This window comes from Pteropus vampyrus, unplaced genomic scaffold, assembly GCF_000151845.1.
Source record: "Pteropus vampyrus isolate Shadow unplaced genomic scaffold, Pvam_2.0 Scaffold155, whole genome shotgun sequence".
In the NCBI taxonomy this organism is placed as follows: domain Eukaryota; kingdom Metazoa; phylum Chordata; class Mammalia; order Chiroptera; family Pteropodidae; genus Pteropus; species Pteropus vampyrus.
In genome coordinates this window covers 2335193-2355183 of record NW_011888936.1, presented here as the reverse complement: position 1 = coordinate 2355183, position 19991 = coordinate 2335193, and the positions used below count along the sequence as shown (strand labels likewise).

The 19991-nt window shown below is 33.5% G+C and overlaps 1 protein-coding gene across 4 annotated transcripts in view; it reads left to right on the top strand.

Annotated features, from left to right (window-relative positions):
* PIBF1 (progesterone immunomodulatory binding factor 1) overlaps window positions 1-19991 on the top strand; it is a 152077-nt gene that overhangs the window by 34262 nt on the left and 97824 nt on the right. For all 4 annotated transcript variants that reach the window (XR_002782643.1, XM_011369783.2, XM_011369782.2 and 1 more), the window contains exon 10: window positions 9187-9285. Coding sequence is in view for 3 of the 4 variants with exons in the window: in XM_011369783.2 (XP_011368085.1) it covers window positions 9187-9285 (99 nt within the window). In the remaining variant the exon portion in view is untranslated. The remainder of the gene's footprint in view (window positions 1-9186; window positions 9286-19991) is intronic.

The window sequence follows — 19991 nt, the reverse complement described above, 5'->3', positions numbered from 1 at the left end:
TGTGAGTTAGGTTTCTTGTCTTTTTCTTTACTTTATCGTTGCTTTACAATGCCATTTGGAGCTGTGGGAAATGAGGAATGAAACTCTAGTGTTGAGATTTGTTTTATAAATAACTTTTTGCTTAGTAGGTATTATGTGACTGAACTATACAGACCCTGTCATACATCCAAAGGAAAAGCATTATTCCTTGAACCGCGAGTATATCATGAAGGAGGTTTGGAGCAAAAGACTAAACTTAAATACCGGCTCTACCACTTTATTAGCTGAATGAATATGTCACTTAATATCACTGATGTTTAATTTCCTCTTACATAAAATGAACTAATAATACTGTTTCAAAGAGTGACCTGTAAGATTTAAATGAAAGAATATCTGTGCAAAGTACATTATAAATTATAAAATTGCATATATATATGTATATATATATATATATATATATAAGTGGTAGTTATTTTGATACCTTTTGCCTATGTGCAATACTTAATTCTTTTATTCATTGTGTTGACAATTTAAGTAAAATGAGCATTATATAAAATTCAACTTATAACATTATGGAGTTGTTTATCATCATTAAAAGGCACTATTACAAATATATAATTATTCTTTAGTATTGAAGAATCCTAATTAATACTGTGAGATAATAAAGGGTAGAGAAATTCAGGTGCTTATTTTTTTTCCCAAAAAAAGTAAAACTACCTTTACGTAAGGTAATCTCATTCTTATAAACACAGAAAGAACTGTTCTCATAGTGATGCTATAAAAAAGGTAGGGACGCATTTGTTAGAGGTGTTCATCATCCTTACGCTGCACAGAATATGGAAACTCAGATTGCTTTACAGTTATTTAAAGGGGGAAGGCAGTAGGGAAAAGGAGATCAAAAATATGCTTTTAAGTGTAATGATTAGTATTGCTTTAGTTATTTTATTTTCCCACCATTTCAATAAAAATAATCTTGACCACAGTTCATCATCTTCCAAAAGTACTCAAGGAGAGACTTTAATGACATAACTTGAAATTTGTGTAGAAATTTAGAGTGATGTTACACAGCTTTGAATCGTGAACCTAAGTTTATTTACAACGATTAGCTGAGTATTGTAATGCATTACAGTAGGTGAGTTGGAACTAGTGTACAGAGGCTCCATTCATCATCTGAAAAGTGTATGTCCTCATTAGTGCTCAAACAAACTTTTGTTCATATCAGATATCTGTATAAATTTTTAAGTTGTTTTATGGAAAAATTTAAGAATACTTCGTTTTTTCAGTTAGATTACTCTGAACTTTTAACTCAATATCTTCTCAAATAATTGTAAATGAAATTTTGTTAGCTATCTTTTGTTAACTATATTCTTTATGTCTATAAGTGATTACCACATGTGTTCACTGCTTAATTAATAATATTTGAGTATTTCAAGGTTTATAGGGTATTCCAGATATGATGCAAAGTGAGTTCAGGTTATGTAAGAACTTGGATTTACCTGTATTGTCTAGTTCGTAGGGTGATGAGGGAGGCTGGTACAGTAGGATAGGGTCAGATGTTAAAAGGCCCTGTTGTCAGTGGGGTTTTATAATAGAAAGCAACATGATGTACTTTTTGTAATTGTAGTTACAGTGTGGGTGCATTATAGTTGAAAAAGGCATGGAGGCACAGAGATTGGTTAGGAGACAACTGGAAAGTTTAAGTGAAAATAAGAAATGGAAAGAGAATAAAAGCTGAGTTTAAAGACTATTTCGGTAGTAAAATTGGCAAGACCTGGTTGGGGACTGACAGGAAGGGGATACCAGGAATGACTCCAGCTGTTCTACTTCACTAGTTTCAGAGACGTGGATGGTCAGGCATGGCTGTTAACTCAAGAGTTGCAGACGAGATTTAGAAAGGAAGATAGTCAATTTTTGATCTTTTACAGATATGGCAGATCTGACAAAGCCCAGAAGTACTTGTCTGAGATTACATAGTTTATTCTCCCCTGTGCCCCAGATCTTACTCCCCTCAGCCCTCGGAGTGCCAGAGGGGCCTTGAGCTACTGAAGCCCCTTCGGCAGTCTTCTCATTTCCCCAGAGCACTCTTACAAATATTATCATGTTTTTATACAATAAGAAATCTGGGGAAGTATTGCCTAATCATTCTCTAAATGAATACCTTCGTATTTTTAATTTAGACTTTCTACTATTTTTTGAATACCAGTTATACATCCAGTATGGTATTCAACCCTTAACATGCGTTGTAGAAAGAATTAGATGGGACATTTTATCAAGTTGTAGGTATTAATATCCCCATTATACAAATGAGGAAACTGAGAAGGATGTGATTTGCCTTTGATTACAGATACATCTGACTGTACAATGCAGTGCAGACTCCCATTTGAATGGTCAAGGCTGTGAAATTTGACTAAAGGTCTCTTATCAAAACTAATTTGACGTCAATTTATTTAAAATTATTTAGAAGTTCTCTTAAAGGAGTTTAAAAAACCCTGCTTCATACTTGAGGGCTGAAAGTGGATCATCAGAACTTTATAAAAGCATTTGTCACTTTAAAAATTAGTAAAGAGGCCTTTATTTTTCTATAAAATGGTATAATCTTTTGACAGGACCCCCTGCTCTCCTACGGCTCAGACACTCAGTCGTAGCTGGAGTCCCTTCCCGCTCCCCTGCTCAAGGACACAGCTCCAGCATCCTCCCCTTTGTCTCCTGTTTTGGCGGTTTCCCCCTTTCTGCCAGATAATTCCCAGTTATGGATAAACACATTGTTTCTCCCATCTTTAAAAGCCTTTTTAAAATTTCCACTTCCCCCTCTAGATACTGCCCCATTTCTTGGCTCCTCTTTGCCCATATTCCTGCAAAGAGTTGTATATGTTCATTCTTTACCCCCCATTTTTAAAATTTTGCTTCAAGCTTCCCCCACTACTGCTCCAACAAAGCTGGTCTTATAAGCCCCCAGAGAACTAGATGTTGCCAAAAATCTGGTGGTCAGGTCCTCAGTTCTGATCTTACTTGACCTATGAGCAATATTTAATACAGTTGATCCTTCCCATTTTTTAACTGGTTTCCAGGAGACCACACTTTGACTTTTCCCATTTCTGTACTGACTAGAGAGTCTACTGACTTGACTGGTCCTGCTTATCTCCTGGACATCTTTTGCAACTGCCTCCGTGGCATTTCCGCTTGGTTCTCTAATAAGCATCTTAATTTTAATACATCCAGAAGCGAACTTCTGTCCCTGCAACCCAGCTCTGCCTTCACTTCAGTCTGACTCAGCTCAGTTAAAGACAACTCTATTCTACTTGCTTAGACCAAAAACCTTGAAGTCATGTTCAGCCTCTTCTCTTTTTCACATTCCATATTCTATTTATCAGCATATCCTTTTGGTTGTATCTTCAAAATTTATGATCTCTTGCCATCTTACAGATACTATCTTGGTTCAAGCTACCATTATCTCTTACCTTAATTACTGCAAGAGCCTCTTAAGTTGTCTCACAGCTTCTCTCCCTGCCCTTACCAGTCTGTTCTCCACACAGTTTCTCTTAATGGTACATCAAACTAAATCACTCCTCCGCTCAAATAAAAAGGCTCCCCATCTCGTTCAGTAAAAGTACAGATGGTTGTAATGCACCATGATACCACACAATCTGCCCCCAACTACCTCACCCTTATTTTACTACTCTAGTCTAGGCACTGGTCCCACTGCTTAACCTTCTTCTCCTGAAGAGCCCTGTCTCCTCACTTTCGATAAGTCATCAGATGTCACCTGCTCTCTGATGTTTTTCCTGACCCCGCCCCTATTTAAAACTGTGAAATCTCCCACCTCCCCCTCATGCCTGCTGCCCACTAGCCCCTTTTTTGCCTTATTTTTCTCCGGAGCACTTAGGACCTACTAACATACTTTTGATTTCCTTTCTACTAGAATTATAATTTCCATGTGAGTAGGGATTTTTATATCTTGTTCAGTACTGGATTCTGTGTACCAATGTCTGGTACGTAGTAAGTGCTCAATAAATATTTGTTGAATGAAATAATAAATTGGTCCTACTTTTGAGAAATCAGGTGACTATTGGTTTAGATGAAAACCTATACAGATTTAGAATAAGATGGATTCGATTAGGACCAAGCGTGGTGACTGACATAGTAGTCTCTCAGTTAACCGTCCACCAGATTCACCTACTTTTATTTTAATGTATTATATTTTATTCTGTCAGCTCCTTTCAAACCTCAGCACATTAATGGATTTAAAACAAGTGTTTTGCATTTTTAAACTATGATTTGGATTAGATATTTATTTACTTTTTGGCCACAGTTTCTACATCTATAAAATAAAAAAAAAAAATCTGCTTTTGCACCAACTAAAATGAAAGGATAGGAAAGTGTGGCATGTTCAGTCAATAGTAATCTCAAAAAGTTTCTACTCTTAAAATACGTAACTTCCCCCCCAAGAAATTATGTTAAATAAAATCTCCACTTTGTTGTTTATGTCCTATTCATTCACTTTTCAACTATCTAAGTTCATTAAAGGAAAAATTATCAATTGTTGATTATATAACAGCAGATAATCCTCTTGTAACCCTTCTAGTTTATGGCACCTTAAAAACAAAAAAGCATCAGATATGGAAATGACCAGTTTAGTATTTTATCCAAAAAAAAAAAATTTGAGGGTAGAGTGATTAATTCAGATGCTTTCCCTATAAATAAGCTTGTCATATAAACAGCCTGTTTCAATTCCTTTTTATTCAAACTGGAAAAAATATATTCACTTTTATTAACCAAAAATATTTTACATGGAGGCAGAAAGAGAAGAATGGGTTGCTTAGTTGTACCCCCGAGCTCTTCTGACAGTCATATTTTTTTCACTGTTTATTCTCAGTAAATTTCAAATTCTGAGGCATTAGTGATGTTTATTCAGGTTAAGACAGTCTCTTTCCATTGCCAAACTTTGATTTGTTCCTGTTAGAATTTCAGTGGTTCCTAAAGTTTTTCTCATTCTTCTACATTTTTCTTACCACTTTTCAAGTGTAAATTTAGATTTGGCATACTGGTACTGTGAAATTTATCTTCTAATAGTGAGAAGATGCATAACAACAGAAGTCTGTTATGTGTGTTGTACTGAAGTTTTCAGGCTTTGGTTTTGAGATAACTTCTGGATAAACTTAGATGTATGAAGTCATCTCTGTGCAAATATACTAGATTGCATATGAAAAACCTCCATTTTATTATAATATTAAAATGCTTTTTAGAGAAATAATTAAGAACTTAACTCTTTTAAGTTTCTTGTTTGAATGTTATCATCTCAACAACAGTATTTCCCAGTTTGTCCATGAAAGTTCTGGTTTCTGCCTGTTTGACATGATTATTGAGGGTGCCCTCTTTCACTGTAAAAAGTGTCTCAAGTTGAAAAGTACATTATTTGGACATTAGTTATAATACTAGCATACTCACTTTCCTTTTGCATTTTACATAGGATTAATAAGGTTTCTTCTCCATTTTCTGCCATCTTTCCCCTCAATTCACTTCCCACACACAAATGTAGGATGGATGAGAGATATAAGTATGTGCATATGGGGGAATGGAGTTTGTAGGAAACGACATGAAAGAATCATGAAAAATACTTTTGGAATCATGTGTTAGCTTCCTAAAAGCATTTTTAAGAATGAAATACTTGAACTTTTATATTTTAAAGCCCTCGTTATAACAGATGGCCAGCTTTCAACATATTCTGTTGTTATAATTATGTTGATTATATATTTGATTACATATATAGATTATATCGATGTGTTGATTATATATAATTACATTTGATGATATATATTCAGTTTGGACTTTTAAAACTTTAGATTTTTTGGTTGTACATGCTAGTGTGTATCAGTTTTTCAGGTTTGCCTTTTGAAGAACATTTGAATTCCTGCTATTCTTTAATTGTATTTGGTTGTATTTTCTAAGGCATTTAACACTTAAAAATGGATAATTTATTAGTTATATGGCAGTGAGGGTTTTATCCGTGGCTGGAATACAGTACATCTGGTGGTTTATCAAACTAGTCTAAGTTCGAAAGAGCCATGGGCTATAAGAACAAGTATATAATATATTCACAGTTCTTTCAAGGCCTATTTTTGATTTAACATTTGTTTGTGCTATGAGATGGTTATATAATATAAATCTCATAATGACAGGATTTCCCAAGGAGAAAACTTCTGTGAAACAAAGGGAGTCTTAGGAGAGGCAGCACTATAGTATGATGAAGAGCATGACTCTAGAACCAGACACTTCAGGTTCATATTCAGGCTCCATAGCTTACTTGCTGTGTGACCTTAGGCAAATACTTCTCTGTGTTTCAGTCTTTTCTTTTGTAAAATGGAGGTAATGATACAGCCTACACTCTGTGGGGTTTTTGTGAAGATTAAGTTATTATATGTTATAACAATGTTTTTTTAATAAATAATAAAAGTTATTATACATAAAGTGCCTAGAATAGTGCCTAACACATGGTGAGCATTCTGTTTGATATCACTATTTTGTAAATGGAAGAATAGGTCAGTTTATCTATCTCAGACTTAACTTGAAACATTAAAAGTCAATTGATAATATATCTATATCTCTATGTTACAAGGAATTATGCTGCTGCTTATTGAAGTATACAGGTTGTGGGTGAGGCTTTGGAAGGTATGGTACCTGATAAGAAGTATGGGTTTACACAGAAATCTTACCAGCAGACACCTGTGAGGACCTATTGGTAGAAGCCTGGCCTTTTAGCACTTCCTCCCTTTCATTTCAGTTTTCTCTTTTTGAATTGCCTTTATTTGTCCTTCTAGGTCCAACTTCCATGTCTTCCCTTCACCTCACCTCTGTTCCTCCCATTAAAAGTAATCAGCTCCTCCTCTTTTTAGCCATACAATTTTGTTTATGCCTTCATAGAGCACTAATTATAGTTAGCTGGATGGTATAGATTGTGGCATACCCCTTCTCGTAAGACCTAATGTTAGTTTAGTCTGAGTTTTATTTCATTCCCTGTGACTTACTTTTCTTCCTAAGGCCCATTATTTCAGGAAAGGAAATATAGTTAGGGACTGAAGTTTCTCCATCTACCAACTAAGCATTCATGATTAGTACTATAAATAAAATCTACTTGGAATTTTACTACTGAAATAACATATGGAATAATGAGGTTATATTTGAGAAACGAAAATTGCAACCAATTTGTAATGATTTACTGACTAAAATATATAGATCATCTAGGAATGGAAAATATATAAATGTTTAATATACTTTGAGAATTTATTCTGTGGAGAAAATAAAAGTAAATTTTCATGTTTCAGTTGGTTTGATAATAGAATATTTTTGAAGGGCATTGTAATCAGGATGATAGCAGAAAATGACATGTCATTTTGTGATCTCTAGCGTAAAATACACTTCCACTTAAGTAATAGTATACAAAAGTTATTTTCTTTTTAATAAGAGTTATCTATACTCCATTTCTTTTGAAATTATTTTATTTCTGGCTTATAAACTATTTCACTGATGAATCTCTCTTGGTTGACATGTTTTAAATTTTAAATTTGTTGCATCTTTCACACCATGCATAAGATGATATTGAGCACCAGCACAGCAAGTATGACCACTTAGCATGTCTGTCCAACAGTTATTAGATAGATTTGTTCAAACTCTGTGGGTGTTCACTACTTCATACTGACATTCTCCATAAATAAAAAAAAACAAATTTCAGTGTCCAATCCAGATTTTTGTGGGGGATAGGGTGATCCGATGTTTTGTTTTGTTTTGTTTAAAAAAAAAACAAAAAACACTCTTTGGAATAAGACATAGCTGGGCTCAAATTGTGGCTTTAACACTTAGGCCATGTGACTTGGGGCTAGGTATTTAAGCTCTTTAAAATTCAGTTTACTCAGCTATAAAATAGGTTAGAAAATACAACATTAGGGATTTATAGGGATTAAGTGAGCAAAATTATTTACATTGTACTCTATGTTATAAGTCTGTTGGAGAAAAAGATTTTTGATAAAATTGACTCTCTAACAGAAGCATACTGTTGGTATTTTTCTTTATCAACACTTCCACTTTGATTAAAAAACATATTTGATCTTCGAAGGCTCATATCTGGCTCTCATCTACTAATTACGCAATTGTTGTTACCTTTCACCTTTTGGACATTCCCCTTAACTGTCATTAAATATATCTTTCTGTCAGTTTCAATTTCTGCTGTCGTCAGTGCTGTAAGTGGATGACTTATCTAATACCCTGGCCTCATACTTCCTTGAGCCTTACATGAATATCGACCGTCTCAGCTCCAGTTAGCTACTTCGATGGTCACACTCTGGATCTGCTTATCAATTAAAATTCTCTTTGCTGAAATAAGTACTGTTCTACCTCCAAATCACTCTCCGGCACCCATCTCGAGTCTTCCATCTTGCTCGTACAGCTACTTCCACTTAATCTGTTTGTCATCGCATCAGGACTTCATGTACTTTGTCCCTTCTGCTTTCTTCTGTCAGCTCTTCTGTGTTGCCCTCTCTTCCCTTTCTCTACAGGTGAGATCCCAAGATCTGTCACTTCTGTTCTTTTGTTCTTATCCCAAACTTCATTTTCATTTCAATATTTGTGATATCTAAATTATATCTTTCACTTAAAACATTTTATAGAACTTTATTAATATCTCAAAACCTTACTTTTCTTATGGATAATATGTGAGTAATTACCTGCCTCATTAGATTGTGGTACGAAAACATTTTATAGAACTTTATTAATATCTCAAAACCTTACTTTTCTTATGGATAATATGTGAGTAATTACCTGCCTCATTAGATTGTGGTACGAAAACATTTTATAGAACTTTATTAATATCTCAAAACCTTACTTTTCTTATGGATAATATGTGAGTAATTACCTGCCTCATTAGATTATGGTACTAAAAAGTTACTGTTTAGCCTCCCTTCAACCCATGTGAAGACAAGTCATGGAGAAAGGTAACGTGACATTTAGAGGTAGACCTTCTTTGCTTCTACTCTGCTGCATGCCGCTACAGAAACTCTCCAAGCCAGGCATATTTATATAATATACAGTTTGGGTCGTCATCCTCTAAGGGGTTCTTAAGATTGATAGATAGTCCAACTCCAAGCAAGTTCATTTATGAATCTTTAAAAGATGGATACTTATGTATTTGGAATAACTGAATGTATATTTAAATATTAGAAATCTCCGAGAAGCAAGGGATAATGCTGTGGCTGAAAAGGACCGGGCAGTGATGGCTGAAAAGGATGCTTTAGAAAAACATAATCAGCTCTTAGACAGGTAAGCATCCTGAAAATAGAAATGTTAAAACTCTTCAATTTTTGTTCTTATTACTTTATCTTTTAGAAAATATATTTTTAATAAAGTGTAATTTTCATTTCAATTGCAGTATAATATACATGCATTATTTTTGTAATGTGTATTTATTTCATACATTGAAACATGATAGAGAGCAATTAAGTTGCTATGATAGTACATATAGTTTCCTTATATCTTTCATATACCAGTAAACTTTGAAAATCAGCTCAATGGGTCTTTTAATTGTTAAAGGAACATTCGCATATTAATTTGATTTAAGCAATACATGAAACTAAAAACTAAGGCAAGTCTTTATATAATTAAACTATTGTTAATCCTTTAGAGTGTCAAAATCTTTTAGAATGGCCCAAATTTTTGTACTTCTGAGTGCACATCAACTTTATAAACTTGACTTATGGAAGAATTTCAATAAATATAATATCAAAGAAATCTTCCCTATAATGTGAAAATGTTTCCAAAGATCTTAATGTAAAATAAACTTATAAATCAACTTTTTATGGCAGTGCTCTTACAACCTATCTTTAAATTATCTTTTATTATTTATAAACCTTCTATTTTTAAATCTATATAATTTCCACTAAAGATTTACTTGGCTTTTTGTTAATATTGTTTTGAGTGTGATATGTTTAGTAATGGCTCTAGAATAATATTTATGAACAAACTAACAGGCTTTACAAGAAAGCATAAGATTTTAGCTAGTAAACCAGGCAGAACTTCATAACTTGCTAGCTTTGGTATGTTTTTGTGAATTTGGAGAGAAGAGGATAGTAAATCTGACCTTAAAATTGTCTACTTTATATTTATACTAAGCTCTGCAATCTTCTAAATTTTTGACAACTAAAATCCTTCATATCCTATTCGTCCAAAGACATATTTATCCTAAAGAAAAGGGGATAACTTAGTATCTAAAAATATCTTCTGAATTACTGAGAATTCAATCATTTAATGTTTTAAAGTACATAGAACAGTGTCTTGCACATAGGTAGTACTATATAAATGTTTGCTAAGACTATAAAATGTTTGCTATTATTATTATAAAATAATTCGTTCAATTATTTCTTTTATTAACCTTTACTAACTGAATTTTTGCTACTCAAAAGTTGATATCTTTCCAAATCATTTCCACTAGAATATTGAATAAACTGGAACAGCTCATTTTTAAACTGCTAGATGAGAGGAACTTTATTCTTAATTCCTTGAAGCGATAGTAAAACCTTGCTTATTCAGAGCCCGATTTTCAGCCTACCTTAAATACTTATGGTAGTTTTAAAATCAAGATTAAGAAAGAGAAAAAGAAAGTATTTCTAGACACACTAGAAATAACCTCTGAGCAGCAAATAGAGTTAAGGCTCACACCTTTAAAGGACATTATAGGACTAAGCATTTCTTGAACAAATGAATGAGAATAATATATGGCGATCTAAAACTCAAAGTAAGTGTGGGCTTTAACAAAATGCTTAAAACAGCTAAAGGTAGTTACCTATTTTTTCAGCTATAATGTTGACATGATGGGGAACAGCCCCCTGCTTACAGTTATAATGTTGCTAAACGACTTCAAAAAAGTAGGATTCTTGATGTCCCCAAAAAAGTAGGATTCCAGGTGTCCTCACAATTTAGTTTTTCCTTAATTAATCTATAAATTCAGTACAATTTTTGTCAGAAAATTTTTTAACTTTCTATTGAAACTTGAAAAATTAACTCTAAAGTTCTTTTTCAGAATTGCTATGGCTGTTCTTGTGCCTGTTCTTATACCTTTACTCTTCCATTATGAATTTTATAGTTCTCTTTTTCACATTATACTTTTCATTCATCCCAAGTTTATTTTTGAGAATGGCATAGGTAGAGAACTAATTTTTTTAATGAAAACATCAGTTTTCTTAAATTAAACCATACATTTCATCGGATCCAATTAAAAATTCTAGCAAGATTGTTTTTTTTAAGACTACATTCTATTTTCCTCTTTCGTTGGATGGTGTCGGTGGAGCACAGGCCTTTTGGGATCCTAGTAAGGGAAAGTGAATTAGGGATGCATTTGGATTAAGTGGTGGCTTCCAGGAATACTCATTGTCCGCTGTGCCCGATCCCTGTGTGTAGAGAGAGATAGGAATGTGTTTCAGGTACCCATTACTGCAGCCAGGCATCGTTGGCCTTCTTTCTTTATGGAGGCAATTTTTATCCTTTATTTTGGAGGAGATGCCATGGCATTTCTCAGACCAGTGGGCATTTAAACTGTTTACTGATGCTGTGGGTTCTTGAATTTTTTAGGACTATTTTTTATTCCCCCAGCTCTTGTACGGTATAATTGAGAAAAATGTAACATGTTGAAAGTGGACAACATTATGATTTGATATATGTACACATGGTGAAATGATCTCCCCTACACTGAGTTAATTAACACATCTATTACCTCATATGTTTATCTTTTCTTGTGTGTGAGAACATTTAAGCTTTACTCTGTTAGAAAATGCAATTAAACAATAGTGTTATCAACTATAGTCACCATGTTATACATTAGATCTTCAGACCTTATTCATCTTACAGCAAGATTTTTAACCAGACATATTAAAACTCTGGTTCGTTTGGAAAAAAATTAAATAAGTGGATTTCTGAATAAGAAAAAACAATTTTATCAGGTTGCTGGGACAACCAGCTAGGTGAAGAAACTTTGGATTCATACCTCACACTTTTTAAACTCAGAAACTGTAAAAGTAAGAATTAATAAAGTTGGCTACCTACAAATAAAAAATGTTGGTGTGGCATTACTACCATAAAGAAAGTGAAAAGACATGCAATTTGGGGGAAAATATTTGCAAATCTTATCAGTCATGTGACTGATTTGTAGGAAGACCCTCCTACAAATCAATAATAAGTGAAAATTAGATTATGGTTAAAACTATAGCGATTTTTCTGCAAAAGCTGAAAGATTGTTAATACACTGTTTTCATCAGTATGAAAACACAGGCAATCTCATACATTGTTAGTGGGATTTTAAATTGGTACAACCTCTATGAAGAGTAATTTAATAACCAGTCAAAAGTACAAATGCACATTGCTCTTGACCCAGGAATTTCACTTCTATTACATTATCCTGCAGATATTCTTGCTAGGTACAAAATGACATATATGACAACTTACTCTTTATAGCATGGGTGGTTATTATGAAAGATTGAAAACATACCAGAAGTCCATTGACATTTAGGCAGTAACTCAATAAGTTCTAGTAGTACATGGATACAGTTATAGAATTAAATATGTAAGTATGCAAAAGGAATGAAGCAGCTCTATATCTTGATGAGGAAAAGTCTTTAAGATATGTTGTTGGGTGAAAAAAGGCAAAGTAACAGAATCATATGTATGTGACAGCATGACCATGTATGTGTACCAGTTTTTTGCACCTAGTCTATGTATATATCATGCTGTCATTTGTATATGAATTAAGAACAATACAAGACATACATGTGTATTTTATATTTGTGTGTATTTGCTTTTGTATATAGAAACACTTACTGCTTGTGGAACAGGAAATTAGGTAGCTGGAGGACAGATGTTGGATATAGAGTTTTTTAAATATATGGAAATATATTGAAACTTGTGACAGTTCCAACCTTTCCAGGTTGTTTTCAGGCTTAGACGTGAAAATATAAGTGCATTTCTTAGATGATACTCATTAAGCACCCATGCTCCTAGTGGTTTTTAAGATTGCTATTGGAGAAAGCATGTTTGGCCTGGAGTTAGGATAGATTCTCTAAGAATAAATCAAAGCAGACTACATTTCCATTTTTAAATAGGGATATTACGCTGGTAAAACATAGAAATGAAGTTAGTGTACAAGTGATTTGCCAAGACTTTCCATGATATTCTAAACAAGATGGAAAATATATGGGCACAATTCAAGTTTAGGTAAATGTACTAGTAACTGTTGAAGGCCTCTACCCAAATGTTTTAGAGAATCATTAATAATCAAGAGGTGGGTTTATAATGACCTCCAGTAATGCTTTGTGGTATTATATTTAATACTGTATTTCTACATTTTTGTCAGCGATTTGGGTATACTTGAAAACAGCTTATAAAACAGAAAAATAACATTGAATTACAGAACGAGGATCTAGATAAATCTTTCTAGGCAGAATTAATGACCTCAATGAAATTTAATGAATAAATATGATCATACACTTGGGCCCAGAAAACATTCGTTATTAATATAATTGAATTGAAATGTGAAAAATAAATATTTAGAATTGAAATGCAAAAAGATCTTGGAAGATTTCAATATGGAGATATTATCCTACAGTAATAGAAGTTATATCTAGGATGTGGTTGGTGATTACTTTATCTATAGAATCACACTGAGATTTAGACACCCAAGCTTTAAACCCAAGGTCTTAAAAAGGAAAATGACCAAAACTGTGGAAATGTCCTAATAGTGCTCAATTATAAGAATCTACAGATATTTAAAGGATTCTTATATGAACGAGCTGGTTCTCTCTCGGTCAAAGTAGTAGAATTGGGATCACTGGGTAAACACTACAGGAAAGAGTGAGGGTAAACTTTCTAATGGAGCTTTTCTGAATGCCTTAGCATCTAGTATGTTCTCCATGAGTAGAAGTGGTTAGGCATTAGCTGCTCAAGCATTCAGTAGGAATGTGCTTGTAAAGACTGAAGCATCAGCTGGGTAGCTTGATGACGTTGAAGTTCCTGTTGATCCTGACAACAGCTCAAAAGAGTTAATACAATGGTTAAGTTACCATGCAGAAGGAATGGTGAACCCAAGCTATTTTTGAATATTATTTTTTAAATCTCTGCAGTTCACTTTTCCTGTGGTTTTTTTGTTGTTGTTGGTTTTTTTTTTTTTTTTTTCAAAATAAAAACTCAGTGTTTATTAGGACTACTTGAAAAGGACAGGACACTGTATTTTCAGAATATCCATTGAAATTCTTTTGAGTGTAAATGGCCTAGAAAGTTTTGAACTCATATATATTTGGGGACTATCACATGTACTTTTGAATATAGTGAAAGCTAAGAAAAAAAAATATTTTTATTTTTCAGAGGTTGAATTTTTAATATTTAAATATGTAATTCTGCTTCCTTGATATCAAGATTGGAATAAACAAATGTGTTTGAATTTTTGCATGGATTGTGCTTAAGTTAAGCCTCAGACATGCCTATACAGTTCCCTCATCGGGTATAATTAGCCTCAACTTTTTCATTTATGTCAAAAGTTTTTCTTTATCAAATGCCTCATTTAATGATTAAAGAGCCTATGTTATTATAAAGAGAAATGTAAGTAAGTAATATGCCACTTTTAAACATGAATAAAAAATACTTTTTACTCCAGGACTTTAATTTTCTACAAAAGAATTGACTTTTCTAAGGAATCTAAAAGGCCCACATATGTCCCATTTAAAACTCAATAATTTATCTAGTAACAAATACTAAACTTTCATGAACATGAACAGTTATTACCTCATGTTCTGTTGCTTTGAATCTCTGTATACATTCTGAATATTCTTTCCGTGAAAAGGGGGAAATTTTTAAACTCGGTCAGTGCGAACAGTAGAATCAGTTGAATACACTGTTACATCTGTGGGAGCCTACATGAGAGACCTATGTATGAATCTAAACTAAGCTTATAATCTGGAATTTTAATATTTTTTCAGTTATCTTAACTATTTTAAAATATATATTTCATATTTTGAAATATTTGGAATAGTTTTCAGTCTATAAGTAATTTTAAATTATTATTAGTTGAAATATGTTTTCAGTCCCTACAACTTTTCTGATTATAATAGTAGGATTTTGTCTTCATTTGTACTTATAGACGACAGCAATAAAAGGTGAGTAGAGTCAGTAGTTTTTATGTCATACCGGGTTAGTTTAAAGCTTGATATAGAAGCCAACTTGCCTTGAATTTCCATTCAGTACTTTATCCCCAAGATTAGAATGGTTTTAACGTGGCTTTATTCTACCTTTTCTCATACTCTTAATATTGTTTTATCTTTGTTTATCGGTCTTTTAATCTGCTACTGGCTTCTTCAGCAGGCAAGTCAATATTTGTATCATTTGCAAAATAAACATAATAGAATAAAGGATGTTGAGATTTGAAATAAAAGTTATATTGTACTTAAACTTTGTTCTTCTTAACTGTGATAATTTTATTCATATTTTTTTTGTATTTCATGGTTACATAAAGTAATCACATCATAATTGTTATTTGAATGCAGAAATCTTCTAATTCCCAATCCTATATTAAGTTACTCTTTTGTCTTGTCATACTTCATGAAAGAAAGAATATACAATAAATTCGTAATTTTTAGGTGAACTTTTTTAGTATCTGATTTTTTTTTTTGTTTGATAATTTACAAAATACTCTCAGTGGGCCACGCTAATGATTTTCTAGAGTTTATAAAATTATCTTTTCTGTGTTACTTGCTTTCTCTTATTCCTTGCAATGTTCTATTTTCCTATAGCTTTGCTTTTTTTATATTGAATAATCTAGCCCCACATTCTAAAATTTTCTCTTGGCTTTTAAGCTGCTGCTCCATCTGACACATGTTTGTTCACTTGTATAGGATCCTATCTCAAGCTATGCTCATTACTTCCTAAATTACCATAAGTGATTCTATTCCTTTCCTCAGTAAAGGCTTTGGAATTAGTAGTAATACAGTGTCTATGAAAGCCTTAAGAAACTTATTGCTGAGGTGAAAAATATCTTTTCCTTTTCATTCTAGACATCAGGCTCTGAAAGGAACTAATAAGAAACTCCCATATTCAGAGCACAGTGTATAGATTTTATTTTATGCCACCTCTCATCTCTCTTCCTTTTTCTTTATTAGGTATTAGTCTGATCTGAAATTTCTTGTCCCACCAAGAACAGTGGCCCATGGAGTCCTTTAACTATTCATGGATAATTTATTGCTTATAATTGGTCATAAGTGGTATTTTTCTAAAGTGATATACATATTCTCCTCCATCTCAAAAGAACATATCGAGAATATTTTTTGTGCAGCAAGTCAGAGTATGCACACACACACACAGCAATTTGACATATAGAAATGGACTAGAATTATTAGCATATGTAGTGCATATTTTGTGTGTAAATAGAACAGTTGGTGTAGAGAAACGCTCTCTCCATACCTACTGACATAAACCTCTTCTCCCCTCAATCCCGAATAACTCTGAATGTGTTACTCTCAAGGGAACAGTCTACTTTTTACCCTGTAAAATCAAGGCTGTGTTCCAGCATTCTATCTTGGTCCCTAGTCTTTTTTTAACTTATTTCAAATAATTCCATTATTTGAAAAAGCTACAAGAATGATGCAAAGAACTTCTGTATCTTTTACCTAATATCACCCCCTTTTAAACATTTTGCTACATTTGTTTTATTCTTTCTCTCCCTCCCACCACAGATATTATTTTTCTCCGAACAGTTTAGTCGATTGACTGTACTATATACTTTTACCTCTTAACAGTTTATTTTTTAGGAATAAAAATATTCTCTTATATAATAGTGCATTTTAAAACATAGGACAACATCGATAGCAGTACTATTACCCATTTTTGTCATTCATCCCAATAATGTCTTTTTATAACAGTTTTTCTTCTGACACAAGATCCAGTCTAGAATCATGCATTGCTTTTACTAATCATGCCTCTTCAGTCTCTTTCAATCTGAACCAGTTCTTCAATTTTTCTTTTCTATTTTGTTTTCATGACATTTGGTCCTGTATGTATGTATGTGTGTGTGTATGTGTGTATGTATGTATGTATGTATGTATGTGTCTGTCTGTCTGTCTGTCTGTCTATCTTCTTCCTGGGAACACTTCTTCTACACAGCTTCCACTGTTACTTTAGAAAATGGCTAACAATGTTCTTCAACTCAAGCCACACCTTTTCTTATGTCTTATAAACTGAGATTTCCAAAGCTACCCTATTGACATTTTTATCTGGATGTCTTCCTGGAACTTTAAACTCAGTATTTCTGCAACAAACTTTGTTTCCTCCCACATTCACCTCTACCAAAACAAAAAGTTGTTTCAACTGACTTCTATCAGTTGTACCTCATTTTTAAGCTATTTCTGTTTGAATCTTCAGAATATAACAATCCTGCCCCATTGTTCCTCTGTATAATCACTTGTCAAATTTTATGCATTCTAGCCTAAAATATTCTTCACTCCTATTGCAATCATCCTGGATTAGCTTCTCATTACTTCTTGACTGGTGTCATGTTGTAATTGTGTACAGTACGTCTTAGTCGGTCGCTGCTTCTCTCCCCACTCAGTTAATCCTCTTGCCCAGACCTGTTCTTCCTCTCATAGTTTGGCATTCTGACTGAGGTCACCATTTGCCCAGGCACTCAAACAGGAAAGCTGGTGATTTGCAACTATCTTTTCTCCCTCACCTCCTTTCCCCTTTATTTAATCAACAAATAATTATCGGTACCTACCATGTGCCAGTCACTGTGCTGGGTGCTGATATACACCAGGAAACAAACTGGAGTGCACCCCTGCTAAGAGTCAGTTGAGGGAGACAGAAAATAAACAAACAGATATATAACAGATATATAATTATGTTATAATTATATATTTTGAGAATTGCTATGAACTAGGTTGTGTAAGGAAGAATAGTGGCCTGAGCAGGATTTACCATGATAGTCAAGCAAGGTCTCTCTGGCACTAAAGTTAAGCCCATGACAAGTTGATTCTAATTTCTAAATATATCTAATCATTTCCCTCCTTTTAATTTCAGGTGCCACTGCTTTAGACAAGCCTTTATTTCCTCTTGCCTGTACAACATATAAGTCTCTGAACTCTCTTTCTGATTCAGCTTAGTCCTCTCTATTTTCATCACTCATTCTTCCAGAGTAATTGTTCTAAAACTGAGAGCTCTGATCACGTCATTCAGTAGAATGGAGTTCAGACTGCACAGCACAGCTTAGCATTTAAGATCATTTTCAGACTGCCTGCCTCTCTCCAGACCGAGATCTTTCTCTCATCTCTTACCCATATACCAGACAGATTGATCTCCTGCAGTTCTCTAAGTGTATGATGCTTTCTCTCTCACCCCTTTATAGTGTTCTTTTCTAGGAATGACCTTTTGTCTTCCCTTGCTCATGTATCTTACCATTTATCTACTAGGTAAGATGTCCATTCATTTGATAAGACTGAACTCAATGATTGCATCTTATTGCAGCTCTAACGTCCCTTCAGAAATACAAAGGCTCTTCTCTGTTTTCTAGCATTATATTGTAATTGTGTGTTTATTTACAAGCCTCTCCCTCCAGAGTATTGGTTTTTTTTGAAGTCAGAGACTTTCTCATCTCCATCTTCGCTTCTCTCTCTACTCAGTGTCTTTGATATAAGTAATTCTCAACAAATATCAATTTCAATTGATTAGAGTTTTTAATGTTAATTTTGACTTACAAGTTTCCATTGTGAAGGCAGTTTGAATGCCCAGGACTCTTCCTTATTTCACTAAATCAGCAGTTCCCAAATCTAGATGAATTTCCATCACCTGGAGAGATTTTTTTTTTTTTTTTAGAAGACATATTCCTTTGCCTTCTACTCCTAGTAAATAAGGACCTCTATAGAGGAAGCCCAGGAATCTGTACTTCCTACAAAGCTCCCCAAATTATCCTGATGTGCCATTCCTCAGATGTGTGTTTGGGAAACACTATAACAGCCTTTGAAAACACGTCATAGACTATAAGTACTAAAGAATTGCTAATTATTATTATCTATCTCCAGGCCCTCCTTGGTGCCTTAAACAGCAATCTCAAAGAAGATGTAAGCTTCTTCTCTAAAGTAATGCCTTAGTACTCTAAGGTTTGAAAGAACTTGAGGAAGTGTTGGTAGTTTTGTTCAAACATTGTTATCAGATCAAGTGCTAGCAGTTTAGAAATAAGCAAATGTCCTTATTCTCTGCAAGGCTGAAGAGGAAAGATTCCAGAAACTATACATCAGTAAACTTGAATGCAACCCAACACAAACATTGTAAAACAGATTATTAAATAGATAGTAAGCATTTAGAAAAGAAAGTGGCGAAAACCAGACCAGCATTAATTAACTATTAAGTCTTAACAATATCTATAGATACATGGGTAAATGAGAAATCAATAACTATAATTAAATGATGTATTGAAAGCAGTTTAAATATCAGTTTCAAGGAATGCTGATTAGCAGACCAATCTAGAGGGATATTGCTGACTAAATGTTTTCAGACTTTTCTTAATTTTAACCAGTTATTGGTTAAACCAGATTGGTTAAACCTAGATTTCACAGTGAGTCTAGTGTGATTTCTTTTCAAATTTCACATTTTAAACACACTTTTATTCAGTTAATAAGTTCAACAAATTGAGCACCTGTACCCCATTTTGATATCTCTCCCCCCATTCCCAGTGATTAACTGTAAGTTCGCTAGTTACACATAAAATCACAGGCTAGGAAACGGAGCTATGGTTTAAAGAGGCATTTGTCTTTAAGTGAACTCTGTGAAGTTGATAGAGCACTTCTAAAGGCGTAGATTTTGTAAGACCATTTTTAGGAGATTCTCCACATGCTTAAATAAGTAAAAATAAAATGTAGAAGAAACTCTCGTCTCCATTGGTACCTCAATATGGTATCATAAATTTCAAAGAATGTTGGTCAGATATAGTGTAACCAGTAACAAAA